The following is a 22,578-nucleotide window of genomic DNA, read 5'->3' as shown; positions in this document are numbered from 1 at the left end:
AGTACAAAATAATCTTTCTGACTTTCCTATGATTTACCTTTCTAGTGGGCACTATTTTATTTATTTTCTTATTTTATAATTTCGCTTTATTTTTTCTTCAATTTCTCTTCTTTGGTTTGGTTTTCCGTAGTGAGTTATGATTTGTGCCTGCTCGACCCTCAATCCTTAGTTGAATGTCTCTTTAGAAATCCACTAGACAAAAATAATATTAAATCCTTAAAGAATGTAGTGCTTGCGATAATAATTGATTATAACCCTCCCTTAAAAAAAAATTAACTAAAAAAAAAAGTAATTTGATTCCATTAAAAAACCAATAAATTAACAAGTCACAGTATTGTCTGCTTTGAGTCCTTAAAATAAATCTCTTTGTTTATTTAATACTTATTTCTAAAAATACTGAAAATCGTGGATTGAATAAAAAATAATATTGTTCATCTTAATCTCTATTCAAATTAAAAAATATTCAACATGCTTTATTTAAAAAATCTCTTGTCAATTTCATTGCAACATATTTTATTCTGTCTAAAAATTATTTTTGCTTTCTGGAACTCTTCTACCACTTGTGCTGTCTCTTTATTTTACTGTCAATTCTTTCATGATTGGATTTAATTTGCAATTAATTATCTTCTGCTCATCTATTTGATGTTGTAAATCTTTATAAAAATCCCTTCCGATTCATTACGTTATTGACTTTCTTGTTTTGCTTCAGCTGAAACAATTTTGGGAAAAGCGTCAACATTGGAAATAGCGACGATTCACTTGGGAGGATTCTTCCACTTAGAAGAAGAGATCCAAATGACCACCACATTACCAAACTATGTTGGATATTTGCAAGGGTTTGTTTTCAATGGTCACAGATTCATAGATCTGGCAAAGACGATGGGTCTTGGCTTCAATAACCTGATTCCGACTTATCCGCAAATAAAGGTTACAGGAAAATTCATGAAGATTGAGCATCCAAACATTTTCAAGGCTGTGACTTTCCGATCGAAACACACTTACATCGGTCTTCCACTTTTGAAAGCTTATTCAAATGTCTATATTGACTTCTACTTCAAAACATTGGAAGCCAATGGAATCCTTCTGTACAATGGGGGAAAGAAACAAGATTTCATTGCGTTGGAACTTGTGAATGGACATGTACACTATGCATTCAATCTAGGAGACGGAGTGATTACAATAAAGGATAAAGTAAAGACACCATTGAATGACAACAGATGGCATTCAGTATCGGTAAGAAGGCCCGCACCAAAAATTCACACCCTCACCGTGGATGACACCTTTGAAATATTCAGCACGACAGGTAATAAAATTGAATTATATGTTATGTTTCTGTACACTAATGATCTTATAATAAATAACTTCAACATTTTACCGTGTATTTTGTAGGTTCTGTCTTGACATTTGAGTTAGACAGCATTCTTTACATCGGCGGTGTGATGAAGGACATGTACGCCGGTCTGGGTCCAGGTATTGTATCCCGACAGGGCTTTGAAGGATGTTTGGCTAGCTTAGATCTGCCAGGAGAAAGTCCTTCACTCATCGATGATGCTGTCGTGCCGAGTAGTTCATTGTTAACGGGATGCGAAGGTTTGTATAAATTTTTCTCCTTCATCTAATATATTATAGCTATTAATAATATCTATTATCACTACAACTTACAGTCAGTAAGACACATTGCCCAGTCTTCCACAAATATGGCAATAAAAATTTCCAGGAAGGGCAACCGATATTAAATTGCCCATTGCTAAAGACAACAACCGCCACCTAGGATAGTATCAAAGGATTATGTATCACAGTCAGTCCAATAACTTCAATATTTCACTTAACCTTTTTTAATTCATAAATCTTTGTCTTAGCATTGCGACACTTCATTATTACACATCCCTCCAGTAGGTAAAGGTAGGCCATCTCCTACGACACTAAGTACACATTAAATACCGATGGTGGCTAACATTCCTGGATCAGTATACATATTATATTTTTACTACATTAGAAGAACATTTTGCATGTTTTACATAGTCAAAATATTATAATATTGAATAAATATGACATCATACTTTATCTGCGTTACATTTCAGGTCCAACAAAATGCAGTCACAACGCATGTGCCAATAGGGGGCTCTGTGTGCAGCAGTGGAATACGTATGCTTGTGACTGCGATATGACATCTTTCACAGGCCCTACATGTTATGATGGTAAGTTTTCAATTAATACTTCTTTCAAACACAAATAAGATATTTCTTTAATTAATCAGTATGCTTACCGATCTTATTTTCTCACTGTCTACTCAATCCCAGTACCTATCCACAAAAATGATCATATTGACTTGTTTGAGGTAAAAATACTATGAAATTTCACATGCACGGTATCTAGATCTCTATTTTATTTTATCTATGGATGTGGTCTATAGATCTTTATTTTATTTCAATAAAAATGATTTAATCATTGAAGATGAAGGTAATACTAATATGTAAACCTAAACGAAACATGAAACAGAAACAGACACAGAAAATAAAAAGGCAACGGTCGCAACTGGGAATCAAACCCAGGACCTCTGTTTTACCGGGACAATGCCCCAATTCATTCAGTCTGAATCAGCTTTCAATCAAAATGGTGGATTCACAAACCCACTAGACTTGATAAATCATAAAATACAAATGGCCTAGCTCAATTTGTTCTAATTCCAGAATCAATAGCATACGAGTTTGGCCCCAACCGAGGCATGATCCAGTATAACCTGCCCAGTTCCCGAGTAGTCGACACTGAGCAAGATCTGGTTGCCTTGGGACTTGTGACCTCACGATCGGATGCTGTGATCTTGAGAATTGAATCTGCAGTCACTCAGGATTACATGGAAATGGAAATCGTAAGTCATTTGCATAAATCACTTTAAAACTTGATAAATAAATTTTTAAAAGACCCAATTATATCTTAATACGAAACAGTCTTCCATTGACATGCTCGGAGTAACCTTAAAAAATGATCTTAGGTACGTGAGCTCCATTGAAGACGCAATTAATTTAGCCTCTCAGAAACTACAGGGGTTGTACATTGCAGAAACTGTGCCCTTTCATAGCGTTTTCATAGCCCTTTCATAATAAATTTTATTACAAATACATTATATTGAATATTGTTTGTTTACTTACAGGTCGAAGGAAATGTGTTCATGGTATATAATGTTGGCAACAATGACCATCCTTTGGGAGAAATTGGGGTGAAAGTCAACGACAATGCTTACCACGTTGTTCGGTTTACGAGACACGGAGCCAACTCCACCCTGCAAGTAGATGACTTTAATGTGCAACTCAGTCATCCACAAGGTATATTGATAAAAATACTATATACACGAATAATCAAAATGTATCTTTAACTTCTCACAAGAGGACCTGAGAAAAATATTTTCCCTCCGGGCTTTTGTCATCTTTGGGGATCTGTGTGGGGGGTTTTTTTTAGGAGAGGAAGGAGTAAATGTGGGTCTTGTAGTGGCAAATTTCAACCGTGTACAAGGCCCGCAGTTGGCATGTTTCCCGATTATGCACTGGTACCGGAGTGATCTATGACGCTAGTTCCTTGGAGCATCTTCCATTGAAATACTGGTAAAACAAGGACAGCATTCCTACCTGATAACTTTGCTCTACAAATTACAATCCATTTGTTAAGATAGGGGAATTTATCAAACAAACCGCCCGTGTCCAGGGATTTTTCAAAGATTTTGGGGGCTCCAGACCATAGGTGGCTGCCAAATTGAGGGGCGCACTTGCAATTTGTTATTTTATTCTCTTTTCAATTATTTTCATTCTCAAATTATTATTGGCAAAGTGTTTAGGTACTTAAGTACCTACTTGCATAAATACTTTTTTTTTCTATGTATAAACTATGAGTAGGTAAGTAATTCCATAGCAGAAAGTAGTTTTGAACAAAGTTTTCTTGATAATTTGAAATTTCTTTCTGTCAAGTCTTGATCAGTCATCAAGCAAAATGGTTTTGCTTTTATGCAAGATAGCTGATCAAAAGCTGAAACAGCCCAGGAATCGACATTTAACGGGGACAAAAATACAAAATGGAGCTAATTTAATGATGGTCGATTTGATTTGATTGAATTTGACCCTAATTCCAGTGTATCCAATTCAATAAAAAAATCTTATCAAATTCCAGGCCAACAATCGACAGTCTTCAACGCCCAATCGGCCGTCTACGTGGGAGGTAAATGGAACAAGGCCAAGTCACGGGTAGAGCGGGGGTTCAGCGGGGTGATTGCGGGTCTGGTGGCCAACGGTTTTCGGGTTCTGGACCTGGCGGCGGAGAAAGATCCCGGGGCCTCCGTGAGGGGGGACGCTCAGCTGATGACGGGGATATTGGAACGGAATGAGCTACATAGGATGCAGCAGGTGTGTAACATATTTTAGGCCTAGTCGATTGAATCCCTGTCACATTTTTCTTTCTTCCAATCGGACCTCCGTATGAAATTCAAAAATTTTATTAAATTTACCTGCCAGCTGTGGGTCACATACATTTTCTTGGCTTTGGGTTTTTCAAACTTGAAATATGAGACCTAGGAGTCTAAAGGTCTTATGAAAATGAGGTCATCTCCTACAACAAAATTTTATGCAAATGTATCATATTAAAGCATGCTGAGGGCATAGCTTTTTGAATTTTTAGAAAATTCTTAATAGGTAGTACTGAAGATACTAGCCATCAAAATCTAGATATTTGCCGCCGGCCGAAAAGCTTGTGACATCACAGTACATGTACTGCGGTACTGCAGAACTGCTATTCGAATTATGAATTCTTATTGAATTGTGTCTCGTGTGACGTCACGAGACACCATTGCATACGTTTTACCCGAATTCATTTTGAATGATTTTTTGAGACACCGAAAAACTAATTTTCTGTAGTTATTAACTCTTTCAATGCAATAGATTTTCATTAAAATCAAAAAATTAGGAGCTGACCTCATTGGCAATATCAGTTTTTTTTATTTAAATTCGGCATAGATTAGTACAGCGCCCTTGAGGTGATTTTTCACAAAAACGGCACTATACAAATCCAATAAGTATTATTATCATATACCAACACAATTGGTTTTTCTTTGACTCTTTCTGACAATGCGTTATTGTGTTTAACCTTTACAATGCAATCTACCCCTTCCCCACGGCACATTTTGACTCAATGTATGTGCTTTAGTGAAACTTTGTGAATCACATAAATATATAGGCAACATATGAATGAATCATAATACATCGACTGTGTTTTGGTAAAACCCTTCAAGCCACATTTTAAAAACAAAAGCACACATATAATGAGAAGCCACAATATAGAAAATAGATACAGAAGAATAATAAAAAATTCAACATGGTAAAGTAATTTTTGCTGATTGGCATTTTTAATTTTCTGCACTGTACAGTTTTCTTTTTTTTTTTATTACTTTGAAAAAACTATCGATGATATTACTCATCCCTCAAATCATTCATAATTCATCAATAGAATCTTTTATAGTTCTTTTTGGAACAGACCAATTTTGATAAAAATTGAGTTAAGTATGTGGGTGTTATAAAAAAACATTTATTTACATGATTCAAGTAAAAAAACTCTTTTTTTTAAATTACGTAATGTGTTGTAAAATGGATTTTGTCTTAAGTTGGACATGGACAAAGAACCCTTCCATTTTTATACCGGCCGTTAAGTTACATTTCATATTATTGTGGCCAACATCTACAGCCATTCATAGCCTAAGTGTGAAATTTAAATTCTCTGTTAAGAGCGCATTTCTCCAACAGACTAAACAGCCAAGAGTGGCGCAGCAGAAGAACTCATGACCACTCTCAGCCGCGTCATTTGTTTGCGTCTCGAAAGTAAAAATCTTGATGTTAGTTTTGATATTTACAAAGTTATTTCAATTGTTTTTAGAAGATTTCACCACATAAAGTGCCTAAAGATGTAACCCTGTAGAAAAGAAAAAACATATCCAAGTAAAAAATGACAGGTTATTAAAATTTTATAATTTTCTCAGCCAATTGTTCAGTTTTGATTTCAAAAGATCTCTTTAGATTTATTTTATAAAGATTCACATGGTTGGTTATAATAACATTTTGTATTTCGATTAAATGTTTTGATCTGGTGAAAAACCGCAGTAAAAATTGAAATAATCTAAAGTCATTGCTGTTTTAATCATGAAGTCTATTAATTTCGTGAAAGAACTGCTCTTGTGATTTTCAGAAAAAGAAATGTCTTCCACAAAGGTAGTTGAATATCAAAACGTGTTGTTTTTGGTACATACATTTAATGTTTATTATTATCCATTTTGTTTATTTACCTAAATCAATATCCAATCTCTTCATTCAGCCCTTTTCATAACCCGCCTAACAATGTTGCCCAACAGAGTGGTGATAACAGTTAGCCGATATCTCAAATACTGGAACACTTGTCACGGAGTCAAATGTGGTTAGGTAGGTTTTGTGACCTCTTTTTTTACAAGTCTACATGGTGTAGACTCTTCTAGACTCGCCCTTCTGGGCGGAAGGAGAGAGGCTCCTCCGACTACCTCTCACCCCAGAAGATAGGTGGAAACTTGAGTGGCAAACGGCCAACGTGGGAAATGCCCATCTCATACAGGACCCCACCGAGAGACAGCCTGGGTTCTCACTGCCTCGCAAAACCTGGTCCGCCATCAATAGGTTAAGGTGCTCCCATAGCCGCTGTGCCCACATGATGCACAGATGGGGCCTTAAAGAGTCGGCGATGTGTGAATGTGGTGCGGTGCAGACTACCGAACATGTGGTCAACGAATGCCCGCTCCATTCATTCCCCGGCGGGATTGATGAGGTCCACATGGCGACGCCTGAGGCCCTAAAATGGCTCGCAGATCTAGATGTCCCCCTCTGACCCCCCCACCATACGAAAGAAGAAGACATGGTGTAATAAATCTATGTTTCAACTTGTAATAATTTAAAAAAATAACTCATTGTCTGTTGTTTTACACATTTAAAGAACTTGTATCTACTACTTTTTTGAAATCCATCGAATCATCTTACCATTTTGAAATGTTACTAAATTTATATTGTCATATAAATCCATTCAATCTTTCGGGTCCGCCCATGTATATGTAAACATTTGGATAATTTGTATAGCGCTGTTTTAGTGTAAAATCACCTCAAGGGTGCTTTACAATAATTATGAATACATAAACTCTATCTGTTTCTAACGATCGATAACCTACTTGATGCACTAATTGTTTTCACCAGCTGCCGCTCATCAATCAACAATAATACATGCAATGAGTGTAATGCGGCCTTATTTTAGGAGTATGATTATTTGAAAAGTTAAGTTTTTATAGATGATATTATGACCTTCTAACATATTGTGCAAAAGCTCACAATCGCCATTTGTTTCCCAATCAAGTGGCAAATTATTTTTGAAAAGCATGTTCTTTGTAAATTATTTTAAAAAATCACATCCAAATTTTTCAATCTCATCTCAAAAATATAACTACAAAGTTAATATTATTGACTAACGAGCTAGTCCCATAAGTATCAATGTTTAATGATAGACCTATTTTTACTGTGTGTTATAATATTAATTTTAAATACTTTCTAATCAGAGATGTGCTTTATTTCAAATAAATCCATTTCAAATGGAAATGCAAAATGCAAAATGGGTATTTTCCATTTTGCATTTTAAATGCTTTTCTCAATGCATTTTCCATTTTAAATGCTTTTTTGCAACATTCTTCCTACTATCTCCACTCATCTTTTTTTCATAAGCCCCAAATATCAGTCTGTTCTCAACCTCGCTATGAGAGATAATTTACATTTGTCAAGTTGCTCCCTGGTAGGAGCCCTGGCAATTGAGTGATACCATTACAAAAAATACTGATTCAAATACTGAACATGGGGCCATGACGCTGTAATATTAAATGTTAGATAGCAGTTTCTATGTTTTTACGTTGGCAACATTAGTCCCGCGCAAATTTTTTGTGGTTTCATAATCTGTAGTCGTGGTGTTTTCGGATTTACCATCATGTATAATGTTTGTTCTACATTGATGTCCATTATTATGACAAAATTGTGTAAAAATTTTATAATTATTTTAATTGTTTGACCTGAGAAACCATTTTGCATTTTCAATGCATTTTGAAAATAGGTATTTTGCATTTTGCATTTGAAATGCTTTTCTAAAAACCATTTTGCATTTTGCATTTTCAAATGGAAAAGTTTTGACCCATTTCCATTTTGCATTTCAAATGGTTTTGGGTACCCATTTTGCACATCTCTGTTTCTAATCTTCGTGAATATCCAAACATTGGGTAAAATAGCAGTCACACAAGAGTCAACAACATCCTCTCTCTTTTGTCCAGTATCCAATTTTAAGCAATAAGAATTCGTCACATTGTCTAACATCCAAATAAAAATTATGTTTTCTGCGTAATATACTTAAAAATAATAATTTCCTTCACTTTAAATCATTTAAACAATCCTAAAATTGACCTAATTTAGTTTAAAAAAAAACATTAAAGAGCTATTTCTCCCTATTTATATTTTGGTCTGTTGGACAAAAACGAACTGGAGGGACGAATTATAAGAATTGCAATATTATCAAACAAATAACCACTTTCATATAAACTTCAAAATTTTAAAATTGTTTTATGAATTTGTAAATATTCGTTTTTATTGTCTCTTGAAATTTTGAGGTTTGAAGGGTTTTACCGAACCCCAGTCAATATGCGATATCCGCATACTACCAAAAACCCTTATTTTATTTTTAAAAGTAGTGAAATGTTATGAATTCAATTAAACGCAGCGTGCCCTTGGGGGGCCTAAAGGGGTATAGAGAGTTCTACTTTAGAGTTTATTATAACATTACAGAGTCAGATGGAACCTTGTTGTTTCGAGGGAATCTAATGGTAAAGATTATGCCAAAATCTAAAGATATGTTATATGTAAACAAAATTAAACATTATTCATCTTCATGCCAGACCCCGGCATCCGGCTATGGTGGTGTGGGAGTGCTCGATGAACTGGTATTCTCCGGAGCAGGATCCGGATGCCGTGATGATGATGAGGACGAGTGTCTCCCAGCTCCTGAGGCTGGCTCTGGAGGGGATGACCTCATTACCCCTGTCTATGTACCCCCACAACCGAGGCCAACAAGCTCCAGCAAGATTAGCCCAGTAAGTAGAGTTACCTCAAATTTAACCCAGCTCAGTGTAAAATGTAAATTAAAACTTTCATTATGTTTCATTTAACATAATATCTATAAAAATAATTTAATATTTTCTTCCAAGAGCAAAATTATCATTTTTACTACTTCCACCTATTTCACCATAAAACAAAATATGTATTTTACCACCACAAAAAGTTACAACATTTTGTTTTTCATTCATTTCAGAATAAGGACAAAGTAGAAAAGAGCGGCAAACTGGAGAAGCCATGTGACGATGAAGACTGCTTTGCAGGGTCTGGTTCCAGTGAAATAACTACTGAAATAGATCATACGGTTCCACCAAGGTAATGCACTTAATTTGCTGGAAGTTTTATGACGCCTATAATGCAGAAAATATCTTGATATAGCGTGATATCAGAAACAGTAACTATTTCCAGCAATGCTATTATTCTTTGTTTCAAATTTTTCTATGAGAAAAATGATAAGGTTATTTAAGTGATACTGGGTAGATAATAATAAAAATTAATTTTATTTAAATTATTACCAGTTGTACTACGAGTCTCTAGACACCTTAAATGTATTATATGTAATGGTGAAATAAAGTTAGAGTAGTTCTTTTAAGATTTTGGCTGTCTTTGATAATATAGCGGGCAACAAACTTCTGCTTTTTTTATTTTAATTGAAAAACAGCAAGCCGCCTTTATGCAATGAAGGGTAAAGTTTTTTAACGATCTTCCTCGGAAAGGTTTGTGGAGATGCTGCTTTTTAGATCTAGAATCTCATTCAAGTTACCAACCAAAAAATCATCAAAATCCACAAAATATTTTTGAATGCATAAGGGGCCGTTCAAGTATTATGTAAGCACTATAGGGGGGCAGGGGGGTCTTTGCTTTGCTTACTTTTGATGACATGGGGGGTGGGGGGGTCGAGATAATGATTACGTCAGCACTGCTCAGCAGTAGTTATTTTTTTTTTTACACATTGGCAACCCACACATTGTCAATGTTTGAAAACCGAATACATATTTGGAGATTCCCACAAATAATTAATACGTTTAGGTACTCGCTTAGTTTGTTTAAATGAATATTATGTGCATTAAAGTCCTCTATCCTAAGTCTATTTTATAAGTGCTGATTATGAATCAATAAAAAAACAGAATACATTAACAGAAAAATGCATATAGGTACCAATTTTTACGTAAGCATGGAAGGGGGGGGTAAGAGCTTTGCTTACTTTTGGTGACAAGGGGGGAGAGGGGGTAAATAATTGTAAATCTGCTTACGTAATACTTGAACGGCCCCTAATTGTATGAATGTGATTGTTTCTTTTTAGTACCGGCACAAGCACGGCAGATGGCGGCACCTCTACGTCCCACCAACCGAGCGGAGCCACTACTTTAGTCCACTCCATTACCACCTCCATTCACCCGGTGTCGCCGTGGTCTCCCGCTATGCACACCAAGCCCGATCAGCACTCCACAGGCAGCGGTGCCGGAACCACCCCCTACCAAACACCTAAAGGTGTCGAAGAGGAAGAAGAACCGTCGACCCCTGTTCATAAGACTACATCACATTCAGCGCCGGATATGTTCACGTGGGGACCACACGAGGAGTCTTCGCCTGTATACCCGGGACTGCCGGAGCGGCTGCCTCCAGTGCAGATGCCTCCAGCTCAGTACTATCCTCCCACTGCGTACACCCCGAGGAATAAGATAAAGGAGAGGATCAACTCGGAGGCCTCCGAGTACACGGCTATGATCATTGGTATGATTACAGTCACCTACCTGTAAATCTATTTACATAAAGCAAAGTGTTTGTGGCGGGCGGGCGACCTCAATTTGATTTTTATACAAATCTAGTTTTATTCCGAGATTGATGAAATTTTGCACACTTGAAATTCAAAACAAGAGGAAGGTCACTGTCTACATTTTATTTCGAAAAACTCTGTGTAAATCCCCGGGTAACGCCGTGGACTTAAGCTAGTTTTTAATAGTTGATCAGTACATTTCATATTATTTATCTTCATAAGTCTTCTGAAGACCAGTCTTGGACACTGAAAAGAAATTCTCTAGAAATGTGATCACAAGTGTTGCACCCACCCACGACATTCTTCCATCATCTATCTCTTCCATGGTTTTTAAAATTAGCCTCCCTAAAATGTTATATAATATATAACATAGTTTAGTTCATTCTTAGTTACTCTCATTCACTCAAAGCCAGCTGTACTCTGTAGGTTGTCAGCCCATCGCAACTGCGAGCGACGTCTTTCCTTTTACCAACCAAGGAAGCCCAACGGTTACCTATTACTATTAGTCACATACCCTGTTTTATCAGCTCTCTATTGAATAATATGCATTATAAATACGTCAAATAGTGAAATGAATTTTCTATGCTTTTACACTTCAAATTAATTTAACAAAACCTTTTTTTTCTAATAAGGCACTTTGAAAAGATTTTTAAGCCTTTCATAGATATTAGACAGCTGGACAGACACTATCTTTGGGATAATATTATTTTATAAAAGTATATAAGAATCGGTAATGAATGGTTGTCTTGTGTTTCCAGGTATTGTGGCCAGTGCTCTGATAGCAGTGATTCTCGTGGTACTCATAGTTCTCAAGTTCAAGTCGAGGGCGGATCCCAGCTACAAAGTGGAGGACGACAAAGCGTTCCAGCAGGGAGCTAGCGCTGCCTTATTAGGAAACCAGGTAAAGACAAACCACACTTCAATGGTAATCATGCAAGTTACAGCCTTGATCTGCTTGGCTGTCGCATATGTGGTCCATCGGCGATTAAACCCGCAGGCGGATATTGCACATGTGATCCATGAATTTTTACTAAAACACATACAATGGATATAAATACATGTGATTGCTTTGTAAAACCAGCTTTGTAGAGGTTAATGCAACACCAACAAGGAAATTTAGAGTACTCTTCCTAGAATCATTGGTGCTACATTAGGAGAGGCTTTAATGGAACATGACGTTGCTAGTAATATCCTTCCAAACCTTTAGGGGTTAATGTTATCGCACTCATATCAGATTGACATCGGATCGGCATCGCCTCGGAACAAGCAAGTTAAATGAGGGGAGCTTACAGGAGAGGGAGGTTACGATGCTGATTAATTAGAGTCGTTGCAGTATGGAGTTTCATACAAAGAATTCTGAACGGCTCGAGCTGAGGCGATACTGATATGGTGCCGGGTTGATATGTGTGTGACAACCTTTATGATGCATAAAGAAGTGATAGACGCTTTTTAAATCGTTCAACTGTTCTTTTTTTAAAACCCCCAAAACACATTCTCCAAAAACTTCTTTTACTTGAACAGCATCACAACCGCTGTAAAATTCAGTCAAAATAAAACAATTCTGCTTGGATTCTCAAAAAAATAATATGCTAATAATGTAATTAACTTGTAAGTATTTGGAACCTACTGTCACTTTAGCCAATCACTACAAAACAGAATGAATTACATAAAACAGTGTGCTTCGTGCATAGTAGGTAGATTGAATGATGAATGAAGTGTTCTGTATTTGTACATTCTCAGGTGCAGTCCAGCCAAGCCAACATGGGCTATCAGATGAACGGAGCATCCATGCAGAGGAACGCTGCCCCAGTTCCCATGGCAAGGAATGGGGCCAACGGGAAGAAGAGAGACAGTAAAGATATCAAAGAGTGGTACGTGTAAATCTTCAGAGACAATACAAACACTACGGGGTTAAAATGCTCCATCAAAATGTGATGAAAACCAACAATTTAATTTTTATATGATCCATTAAGTGTCGAGTGACGTGTTAACTAGATAAATCTAGAGTTTTAGGTGCATCGCTAAAGCATTCAGTTACGGTTTGTTTATTTGGCTGTTTCCCATTGTAATATAGATATCTTTAAATCTCACGAGATAAACAATTTGGAAGAAGGAAAGTGATAGTTGCATATTGATTGTTGCCATGACAACGTGGCTTCGAAATGCTTGGACTCGAAACGTAGCTTTAGATTCGGAATTAGAGAGTGCAGAACACAAGAGCTATTTTAGAAGGAATACGAACTAACGTGTAAAATATGAATGATTCGATAATATTATAGAGTTATTTTCTAAAATCATTATGATAAGTTAAACAAATTGTTAAGATCGCACTTATTACGAAGTTTCTAGAGGATAAGTACGCACGGATGATTGCAGGAGTATTCCGAGCCTGGCCATGTTCAATGTTCCGAGAGGTTGGTGTTATATTGTTCTGTCATTGTTTATCCGTAACACTACACCTATGTTCAAATGTGATGTTTCATCATCATTTAATCAACTCAATTTACCAAAGGGATGGGTAATTCTCATTTTTCTTGTAAAATTAATGCTGATTGCAAAATTGTAGAAAATTAAATGTTTAGTTTATAATTTTCATAGTTTTGTCTTGTGACAGTTGTGGAAAAGTATTAAAGTTGGAGGTGCATTATATTGTATTTAGCAAGTATATAATCAAATCAATCATATTCATTTGAATTCATGGTTATATTATGTACTATGCTCACAAATTATAATAATGGCGGTAAAAAAAACTATTGTTTTAAGAAATACTTATGTTGTTTACACTAATTTAGTTTACGTTATTTAATTTTTAGTAAGTACAACTGTAAAGTTTCCACTGTATATTCAAAATTTGTCAATTCATGTTGGTTTAGAAATAAGAAGTTAATGTTTAGTTTCATGGATGTGCAAATTAATATTTATGTTCTTGTATTATTACAATTGTTTATCTGGTCATTGAAAGATTTTAATCATTTATTGTAAATTTTTATAAGGTGTGGAGAGGTATTTTTTAATGTTTTTACTCATTTTATGTACGTAGGTTCATTCAAATGTAAGGGTCGAAATGGAAAATATCACACAAATACAAGTACCGAATGTATGTAGTTGGATCTCGGGAAGCGAATCAAAGAAAATGGTCTGAAATGTAGAATTATCTAATATTGTACTTGTACTAAAAATCAAATGAACATATCTCTTTTTAGAGTTCATGTTTTATATTTTCTAGCATCTCATGTCAGTGTTCTTAGATCTGAAACCATTATCCCACAAATGTACCTTAATTTCATCTAAGAATAAGGGTGCTGTGATATTGTTTGGTGGTAAGAGTTGTGTACCTTTCACTTAGAAAGGCATTCTTTGCACAATATCCGGAAGATAGATTATGTATTACCATTTGGTTGTTACTATACTTCTTCACTTGACTTGATCCATTTTAACTTGTAACTCTTTGCTTACAATCCTTCTTTGATTAACTATGTAATGGAATTGACTGAAACAATATAATATATTGTCAGATACGAGTATTGTAGAGTACGGCGCAAGTGTCACTTGGAGTAGAAATCTAATTGACGTATTTATCTATTCTCCTAAACTTTCTGTCTGAACAAAAAATAAAAGATGTAAATAAAAAAAATAAGCATACTCTTAGTAATATCCGTGTGCTTTTAAACTTTGCAATATGTATGTCCATGATGTTATTAAATCTGGGCAATCTTTTCTGTTCATTACTTTATAAGGATCATGTTTTATAACTCACATGTTGAACTGCATACTATTGTACTAGGATAATATGATTGACTAATGATCTCTCCAGAGTTTATTTTCAACATACATAACTATACATTTAACAGATAAATAATTATAATTACAAATCAAAAATAGTACACAAGATTTCTCAGGCCTTTGTCATCTAAATCATTATCTTCACATTTTCAACAAAAATCTGTAACATAGGTACGTTTGCCTGTTCAATATTATAATTTTAAATTTAACAATTCTAGTCTAAAAAATCGAACAATCTAACACTTGAGGGTAGGTTAAATGAACAAATGTAATGAGCTCTGGCAAAGAAGCCAGGATATCGACCTTATTACTGGAAGCGTTCCTTCTACACCTGTACATGAGATATATCTCAATAAAGAATGGAAGAAGATTATCAACAAATGAGGAGGGAATGGTAACGCTACAGGCTGCCAACTGTAAAACATACATATCGTTGTATAAAAGACTCATTTGTATGGAAACTTATTTACACAAATAGCTCTTAACGTGTGAGTGTTCTTTTCAAAGTGGAGCACAAACACAATTCCTCATAATGATAATGATTTTTTTCCCCTTTTAGATAAAATATACCTCTCCTTGCATGACTTTTGAAAATCTAATTCATTTTCTATCAGTATTGTACAGTATAGTCTCTGTCATCCGAACCCACTATAAACCGGACTTACATTAATCCAAAAAACGGGTGGGTGGAAAAGATGTTAAATTGACTAATTGTTAGACTTCAGTAATAATCTTTAAACCGAACAGGCTCGGTTTTTAATTGTTCGGACACAGGGTCTATACTGTATAGTTGAAACATGATTTGAAAGTGAATATGCTCTTTCTAAAACTCTATTCTAACGTAATTATTCAAACAAATGGCACTTTGTAAAAATACAAATTTATAAATACCAAATGCCAATTAAATATTCAGAATCAGAATTTAATAATCGATCTTAATCTAATCAAAGAATTATCTCGTTTTAACATTCCAAGGAAATCGTTTCAATTATTATTTTTAAGTTATCTTTATGAAAGTGATTTTTCATAACGGAATATTATATATCTAACGTTATTCCTCTAAATACAATATACTATAGGTATTTATACTTTATTGTATTATCTCTACTGTTGTTTCACATATTTCCAGTTGCCTTCCTAAAATCGCAACGCCTCCCAGCAAAGTTGACCTTAGGTTATTTTCTCATACGGTAAAACCGGTTATAGCGAACGGTGAAATAACTAAATGTTAAAAAGGTTCTTCGAATAAAACGATTCTCTCATATTTTTGAAATGACAACTGACAGTTGTTGTTACCCATAGAATAATCCAGTACCTAAAAGCAATAGACAAAAGAGAAAATTCATCACTTTTGAAAGTTACTAAGGATGGCTTGGACATTTCACGACGCTATAATCATTTTTCTGTTATTTTTGCGATGGATATAGTCGAGACATTTTGAGAATCGAAACGTTGTCGCCCAAAACATTTATTAGATATATATTTTCAAGTGATCTTTCAGTAAGGAAGAAATGTTATTCAAATGAAATTTAATTTTATAAAGTAAAGACTTAATAAAACATTCAAAACAGTTTTGAACGTTAAAATTACTGAGCAAAGATCTTGTGAAAAATTCGGTACGCTTAACAATAAAACTGAATACTAAACTTGGTACACTGTTCATGTGTTTAATTTTTCAAGTCAATCTTATCATTTTTTTCTGAAATAGTATTTCGAAACTAAATTATTATGGTGATTTATAAAAATGGTGTGTTTGTTTCTTATCAATAACCTTTAAAACCAAATTTTATAGTAAATACGCACTTTTTCACCATGCGTAACTTCTTCTGAAAGGGAAAAAGTTGGAAAAAGGTAATTTTATTCAAAATTAATTCTCCGCATATTTTTTTATTATTTTCCTGATTAATAATTTGGGTCTTTCGATTATGTCCATTGCAAGTTTTACTATTTTTTTATGAAGATATAAGGTATGTTTTTATTTCACTGCGTTATGACAAATTTGTATTTTGTAAAGATGAACACTAAAATTTGCACATTTTGTGTGAATATTTGAGACTAACTTTGATTTGTAGATCTGTGCTTGCACCTCATAATATGAATATGTAATAAAATTGTATTATATTACAATAATTGTATAATTCTAGTCAATAAATCACGGATCGAACAATTATAGTATAGTCGAGATTTTAGAAAAAAAAGAGAAGATAATATCAATATAATGATACTAGAATTGTTCAAAAGTGAAACTTGTAATGTTATTACTAATAAATTATATTAATTTATAATAACTCTCATAGATTAATGTTACATTCAGTGTTGCAGTTATGATTTTGATTTTAAAGCAAAAAAGAGTAAACTTCAAACATAAATATTATTTTTTGGTTTTTATTTGAACCCCTGCCTTTTGTATTGTAACATTTACCCTGAGAAATATTTAAAACTAAGTTCACAACTTCTTGGAGACTCTGGCTCTTCAATGCGAAAGAAAATTTCAATAAATCATTAAAACATCGTCCTTTATATTTATGTGGTTTACAGGTAGTGAATTTGTTCGTAAAACCTCGTCATGAGAACTATTTTTAGTATGATACTACGGACCACACAGATACGCTTACCTACAACAATTTTTTTTTTTAATTTTTCCGGATTTAGGGGTTGTTAGTATAATTTCAAACTTTCCATAATATGTAATATTAAATAAATACTTAATGCTAGTACGATAAAGTGAACCAAATACTTGAGTCAGACCATCTCAAAAGTCAGAATAATAGAAGGGTATATATGAGATGAAGTATTAATCTTATTTATTTATTTCTCTATGTCCTCCATACAACCGGTATACAACAACATACTACGGAAAAGATAAGAAAAAGTAAAAGATGTAAGTATAAAAGGTCCTGGGGGCAGCTAACTATTCTTTTCTATGCGTCAAAAGATAGTTGCTGAAGGGAGTGATCTTTAAAAATACGATCATTGTAAATGCAGAATCGTTAAGTTGATTGGCAAAAGTCCTTGCTTTCAGAGTGTAAAAAAAGTGCATGGAATCTCTCACGAGTATACTTATTAGGCACATATAAGTTAACCTCTTTCTACAAACCCGTATTAGATATAGTTCCACAGAAGAACGATGATGATTGTGTAAGTAGCTAGCCACGAAAACAAGAGAATTCTGAGAGAAACCGATATCACTCAATTTTTTAAATATAACATTTAAGTCCTGGTGTACTTAAATATTATATTTAAATGTTTTCTCAAAGTCTGTACATAGATCGAGGATGAAGCAAGGAGTGACGGTGTGATTGTTAAAATACAAGGAATAACGTAAACGTATAAAGAGATAAGAAAGTTTTTTCCTGAATTACAGGTGGTTAGTGTAATTTCACGCTACTTCCTTTTATTTGTACATTAAATACACACAATATAGAAAAGAGCATACAAAAATATAAAAGAGACAAGAAAGTTCAAAATTAACACATAATACACAAGGTGTATTATTACCGAAAGATTTTAACCAGGGATTTTATTACAATTAAAAACATTTTTACTGTCACAATGTCACCACTGGGGGCATTGAAACGAATCACGTGATACGCACTCGGTCTCATTATTTACCGTGCTTCTGGAACGAGACGGATGTCGTATTATTCGACGTAACTGTAACTGTATATAACCTTACTTAACCTTTCAGCGGGCGCGTTGAGAAATTTCCCTTGAGCGGGCGCTTGTCATAAATTTTACGTCATCAAGTTTTCTCCGTGTAAGTGGTGTTTTCTACAATCTACTACTATACAAACGTTAGGGAATTTCTTTAAGGATATGAAAAATCATAATAGGCAGTACTTTAAAAAAATATATTTGACTTTCTTAAAAAAACGAAGCAACACTCTAAACATGTTAATATTTCAAAACAAAATATTTTATCGACCTATTTAGTCAGAATTAATATCCTCATCCTTACAATTGTTACAAACCACCTCAACTGAAGAATGGTTCTTGCATGTAAAGGACTGGCAACGGCAACACTTCATTGATGCGGAGGATCTTTTCTTATCCAGTGCACATAACCGACAAACACCGCATTTTGGAAAGCTTCTGTTTTATTCTTCTGTTATCGTTTCAACTACCCTACCGTAATTCACTTTGAGAAAAGCATTTATATCTTGCGGTAAATGTTTGACATTTGATTTGACTCTAGCATAGCTCGAAGCTCGATGCTTACAACTAAGTCGCAAGAGTGGGGGAAGCGATAAGGCGCGTTTGTCGTAAATTTTAAGACAGCGCGCCCGCTGGAAGGTTAACCCAAACCCAACTACCCACTGGCGAGTTTAATGGAAAAATACTTTTTTTTTTGTTTTTAATTGTACAAGAAAAAAAATGATAAAATAATCTCTCATTTACGAAAAAAAGAACAAAACATGAAATTGACTAAAAGGTTCGCTAAAAACAATAATATGAGAGCAAGCACAAAATAAACAAAATATTATACATAAGCGTTTCGTGATTAAAAATACCCTAATTCGTGAAGAAGGCTTTTTCCACGCCTCGCCATCTCGAGTTACTTTTATTTGCTTCACTATAAAAGTACCTTCTTGCTATGTTTGCAGTTATTGCTGTTAACACTAGATATTTTTTCACCTGAACAATCTGAACACTACACCAAAAACCGTTGATCAAACTGACAACTGACAGTTGTTTTGAAATTACGAATCGAATCTTTTCAATTTTCTTTGAAATTGTATAATTTTCCGCGTAAAATCATTAAAATGTCTGACAAGGATCCGCACGCTATTTTGGGAGAATGGCTTCTGAATATGGGGTATCCCAAAGACAAATTTCCTTCCGATGATCAATTGAAAAAAGTTTGTCGTGGTTCTATATTCCGATACTTTTGGAAAGACGTCGTAAAAAACGTGAAGCCTAAGAAAGAAGTAGGTTTTATCAAAGAAAACATTTTCGTCAAATCAGTGCGCCAATATGAAGGGATTGAAAATTCATCGAAAGCAAAACTTGGGCAAGTTCTGCCGCCGACTCCATTATTATTATGGAAACAAATAAACGAAAGCGAGATGACCCTTCGAAAACTTAGGAGACAAAACGAGTCGAGTGAAAATGAAGTCGCTGAGCAACTTGTCAAATTGAAAACTAAATGTGCAAATGTAAATCGAATGAAAAAATCAATTTCAAATATCCAACGTGAAATACATTTGGTACAAGAAACTACCCAGCAACTAAATGACGATATCTCTCAAAGTAAATCTCTCTCCAACATTATCACTAATATTCCTTGCTTTAAAAAACACATGAAACTGAAAATGCAACAAAGTTTTGAAATAGATGTCCTTGCAGATTTTTTGCATTCTGGCAGTTTTAACAAGCAAGAAAACCTTCCAGATTCTCAGAACTATTCTGTCGATAACAGCAAAGTTGACCTTTTTGTATCTCTCAACAATACAAAGGGAATTGATCAATTCGAAAGTTTATTTTCTTCAAATTTGGATGAAATTGACGCAGTAGATGTAGAGAAACTTCTCGATGGTTTTGATGTGGCAAATTTATTTGAAAATCTGATAAATAAGAGAAATGTTATTATTGCTAAAGTCTTGGATGATAAGAATGTAGCAGAAGAAATCGCTTTGGTTGAAGGTAATGCACGTTTGAGGAATGTATTGCCGTGGAAAGAAAGTCTGGCTCAACTGAATCTCATGCATTGTAATATGATGATTGCTGGCATGCAAAACAAAAAAAACTCTAATCAAGCCTCTCTCTTATTTCAAAACACTTTGAAATCAAAGATTTTGTCTGCGAAAGTCTCTCCACAAACCTTGGAAATTCTGAAGATAAAATGTAAATATGCAGAGTTAAGCGCTTATGTGAACGCTTTCAAAGAATTCATTGATAATCTTACTTCTGCTTATGGAATCTTTGCAGGAAACATTAAGGAGATGGATAATATAAATACTGATTATGGCCAGTCCATTGTGAATCTCAAAGATGATATCTTAGCCATACACGCTGTTCATAATACAAAACAAACCCTGGTGCATGGAAATATTTCCAAATTATCAGAGAGCATCAATTTAATGAAGAAGATTCGTAAGTCTGTTTTTGATACACTCGGACACAATGATTTTGGTTTTATGGAAAGAAACGAGTCTCTGAACATGTCGATTTTTCATCCAAATTCAACTATGAAGTCAGTTGTCAATAAAAATATGAAAAATCTCATTGATGTTAAACATGTATTTTGTGAGATGAACGCCAACAGGCAAACGAAACAAGACATTCATGATGTTAGCAACTTGCTCGTCAAAGAACTTAAGTCGCTCAAGAGATTTGGTTTACACAGAAACAGAAGGATTGTCTTAGAAAATGGGGAGAAGCTGTGGATCGATGATACGCTTCACCACCAAACCTTGTACTGTACTGAAGTCAAAGAAAATCTCTTGAAGGTTATGAACCCTTTGAAAACGTTACCCAGCATAGTGCATTCTTACGAAAGACAGTTTGCCTGGAAGAAATGTTTGACCCAACTGTCTTCAACAATTGACGAAAGTAATATAAGCTACCCGCTTCCAAAAGAAGATTTCTCTACATTTGAAGACGAGAACAAAGACCCTAAACTTGACGAGGTGTTGAAATATTCTAAAAGATGTATGAAACCTTTGCATATTTTTGATAGTACAATCGCTGATATAAATAAAACACTGGATTTCTTCAGGAATTTTGAACCTAAAAAGTATATCTGCCTCAGTCGTCTTGTGGATGGCAGAAATTATCTAGAAACAGAGGAAGAAATTAAACACATTCTCATTGAAGAATCTTATTGGAAATAATTAACGGTACAGTAAATACTTTAGAAAAAAGGACATTTTGATAATGTCTGCCTAAAACCATTTAAAGAAGTATTCCGCTAATAAATGAAAACGGGAGTACTCTTATAACTGCAATAACTTCTATGAATTTTATTTTACCATTAAAAATAATATAATATTCATAAAATAAATAAGTTTAATCATCTATATATTAGTTTGCCTTTTTATTTTAATTACTTTTCTTTTCTATCCACACACACAATGAGACTTGCAGCAGTATGGTAGGTATAAATTATTTATGTTTTAATAAAGAGCAGCTTGACACGTTTAGCTATGCAGTTGATGGCATTACTAACGTAGATTTTGTGGATTTAAAAACAGATTATTAATTTTGTTAGATCCTCCTTTGGCCAGCGGAAAAGTTAACCACGTTAATCTGCACTTCATTTTACTTAACTCTTAACTGGCTTCCTTGCCCCATTGAACCCATGTTGATTTTTGTTTCTCCTCATTCTGTATCAAAATGAAGTCGAGGTTTGAACTTGTCAGCGAGAGCACATCTCCATCAGGCCAGTGAAGTAGCATTTTCAATCCCTGAGTTACGTAACTTTTTTTACTGAACTTGAGCGAACTGAATGTCTACTGCATCACCCAAAGTCATGAACATGCAGAAACAATGTCTAGAACGAACTTTCTCTAAGGATTGGACAAGCTTCCGTATGAATCGTACATTAATAAAAGGATGAACAATGGGAGGATACCTGCGGTTTTCTTATTGACTGTCCATTTTTGTATCAAGTGTAGTATTCTGTTTGTATTGCATGGTCTGTCAGAGTATGCTGAATTTGCATCAATGAGTGAAAAAATATCTTATACTTTACCCACTGTTTTTTTTTCTCATCAAGATTTTTTCAATACTTTTATTATTTTTCCCAATAAGGAAAAAGGGCATTCCCTATAGCAGTGCTCCGCAACCGGTGTGCCGTGGCGCACTGGTGTGCCGTGAGCCGGACAC

The 22,578-nt window shown here is 34.5% G+C and overlaps 2 protein-coding genes across 2 annotated transcripts in view; both read left to right on the top strand.

The window, feature by feature from the left end:
* LOC149416905 (neurexin 1-like) overlaps positions 1-16,643 on the top strand; it is a 69,601-nt gene extending 52,958 nt beyond the window's left edge. Inside the window, exons 10-20 of the mRNA XM_089641345.1 lie at positions 710-1,303; positions 1,390-1,590; positions 2,082-2,198; positions 2,691-2,869; positions 3,152-3,323; positions 4,159-4,391; positions 8,975-9,169; positions 9,388-9,506; positions 10,495-10,925; positions 11,727-11,869; positions 12,709-16,643. Of these exons, the coding sequence (XP_089497471.1) occupies positions 710-1,303; positions 1,390-1,590; positions 2,082-2,198; positions 2,691-2,869; positions 3,152-3,323; positions 4,159-4,391; positions 8,975-9,169; positions 9,388-9,506; positions 10,495-10,925; positions 11,727-11,869; positions 12,709-12,849 (2,525 nt within the window). The 3' untranslated portion in view covers positions 12,850-16,643. The remainder of the gene's footprint in view (positions 1-709; positions 1,304-1,389; positions 1,591-2,081; positions 2,199-2,690; positions 2,870-3,151; positions 3,324-4,158; positions 4,392-8,974; positions 9,170-9,387; positions 9,507-10,494; positions 10,926-11,726; positions 11,870-12,708) is intronic.
* Positions 16,644-19,458: 2,815 nt separating this feature from the next.
* On the top strand, positions 19,459-20,793 carry LOC149416904 (uncharacterized). Its single transcript, XM_089640678.1, has 2 exons — positions 19,459-20,595; positions 20,680-20,793. Coding segments are annotated over exons 1-2 (1,083 nt in total). The 5' UTR covers positions 19,459-19,514; the 3' UTR covers positions 20,682-20,793.
* Positions 20,794-22,578: the final 1,785 nt, after the last annotated feature.

The sequence above is a fragment of the Hesperophylax consimilis genome, chromosome 16 (assembly GCF_061612785.1).
Source record: "Hesperophylax consimilis isolate HC1 chromosome 16, BYU_Hcon_1.0, whole genome shotgun sequence".
Lineage (NCBI taxonomy): Eukaryota > Metazoa > Arthropoda > Insecta > Trichoptera > Limnephilidae > Hesperophylax > Hesperophylax consimilis.
Note: the sequence above shows the minus strand (reverse complement) of the source record. Positions and strands in the feature narration are given on the sequence as shown.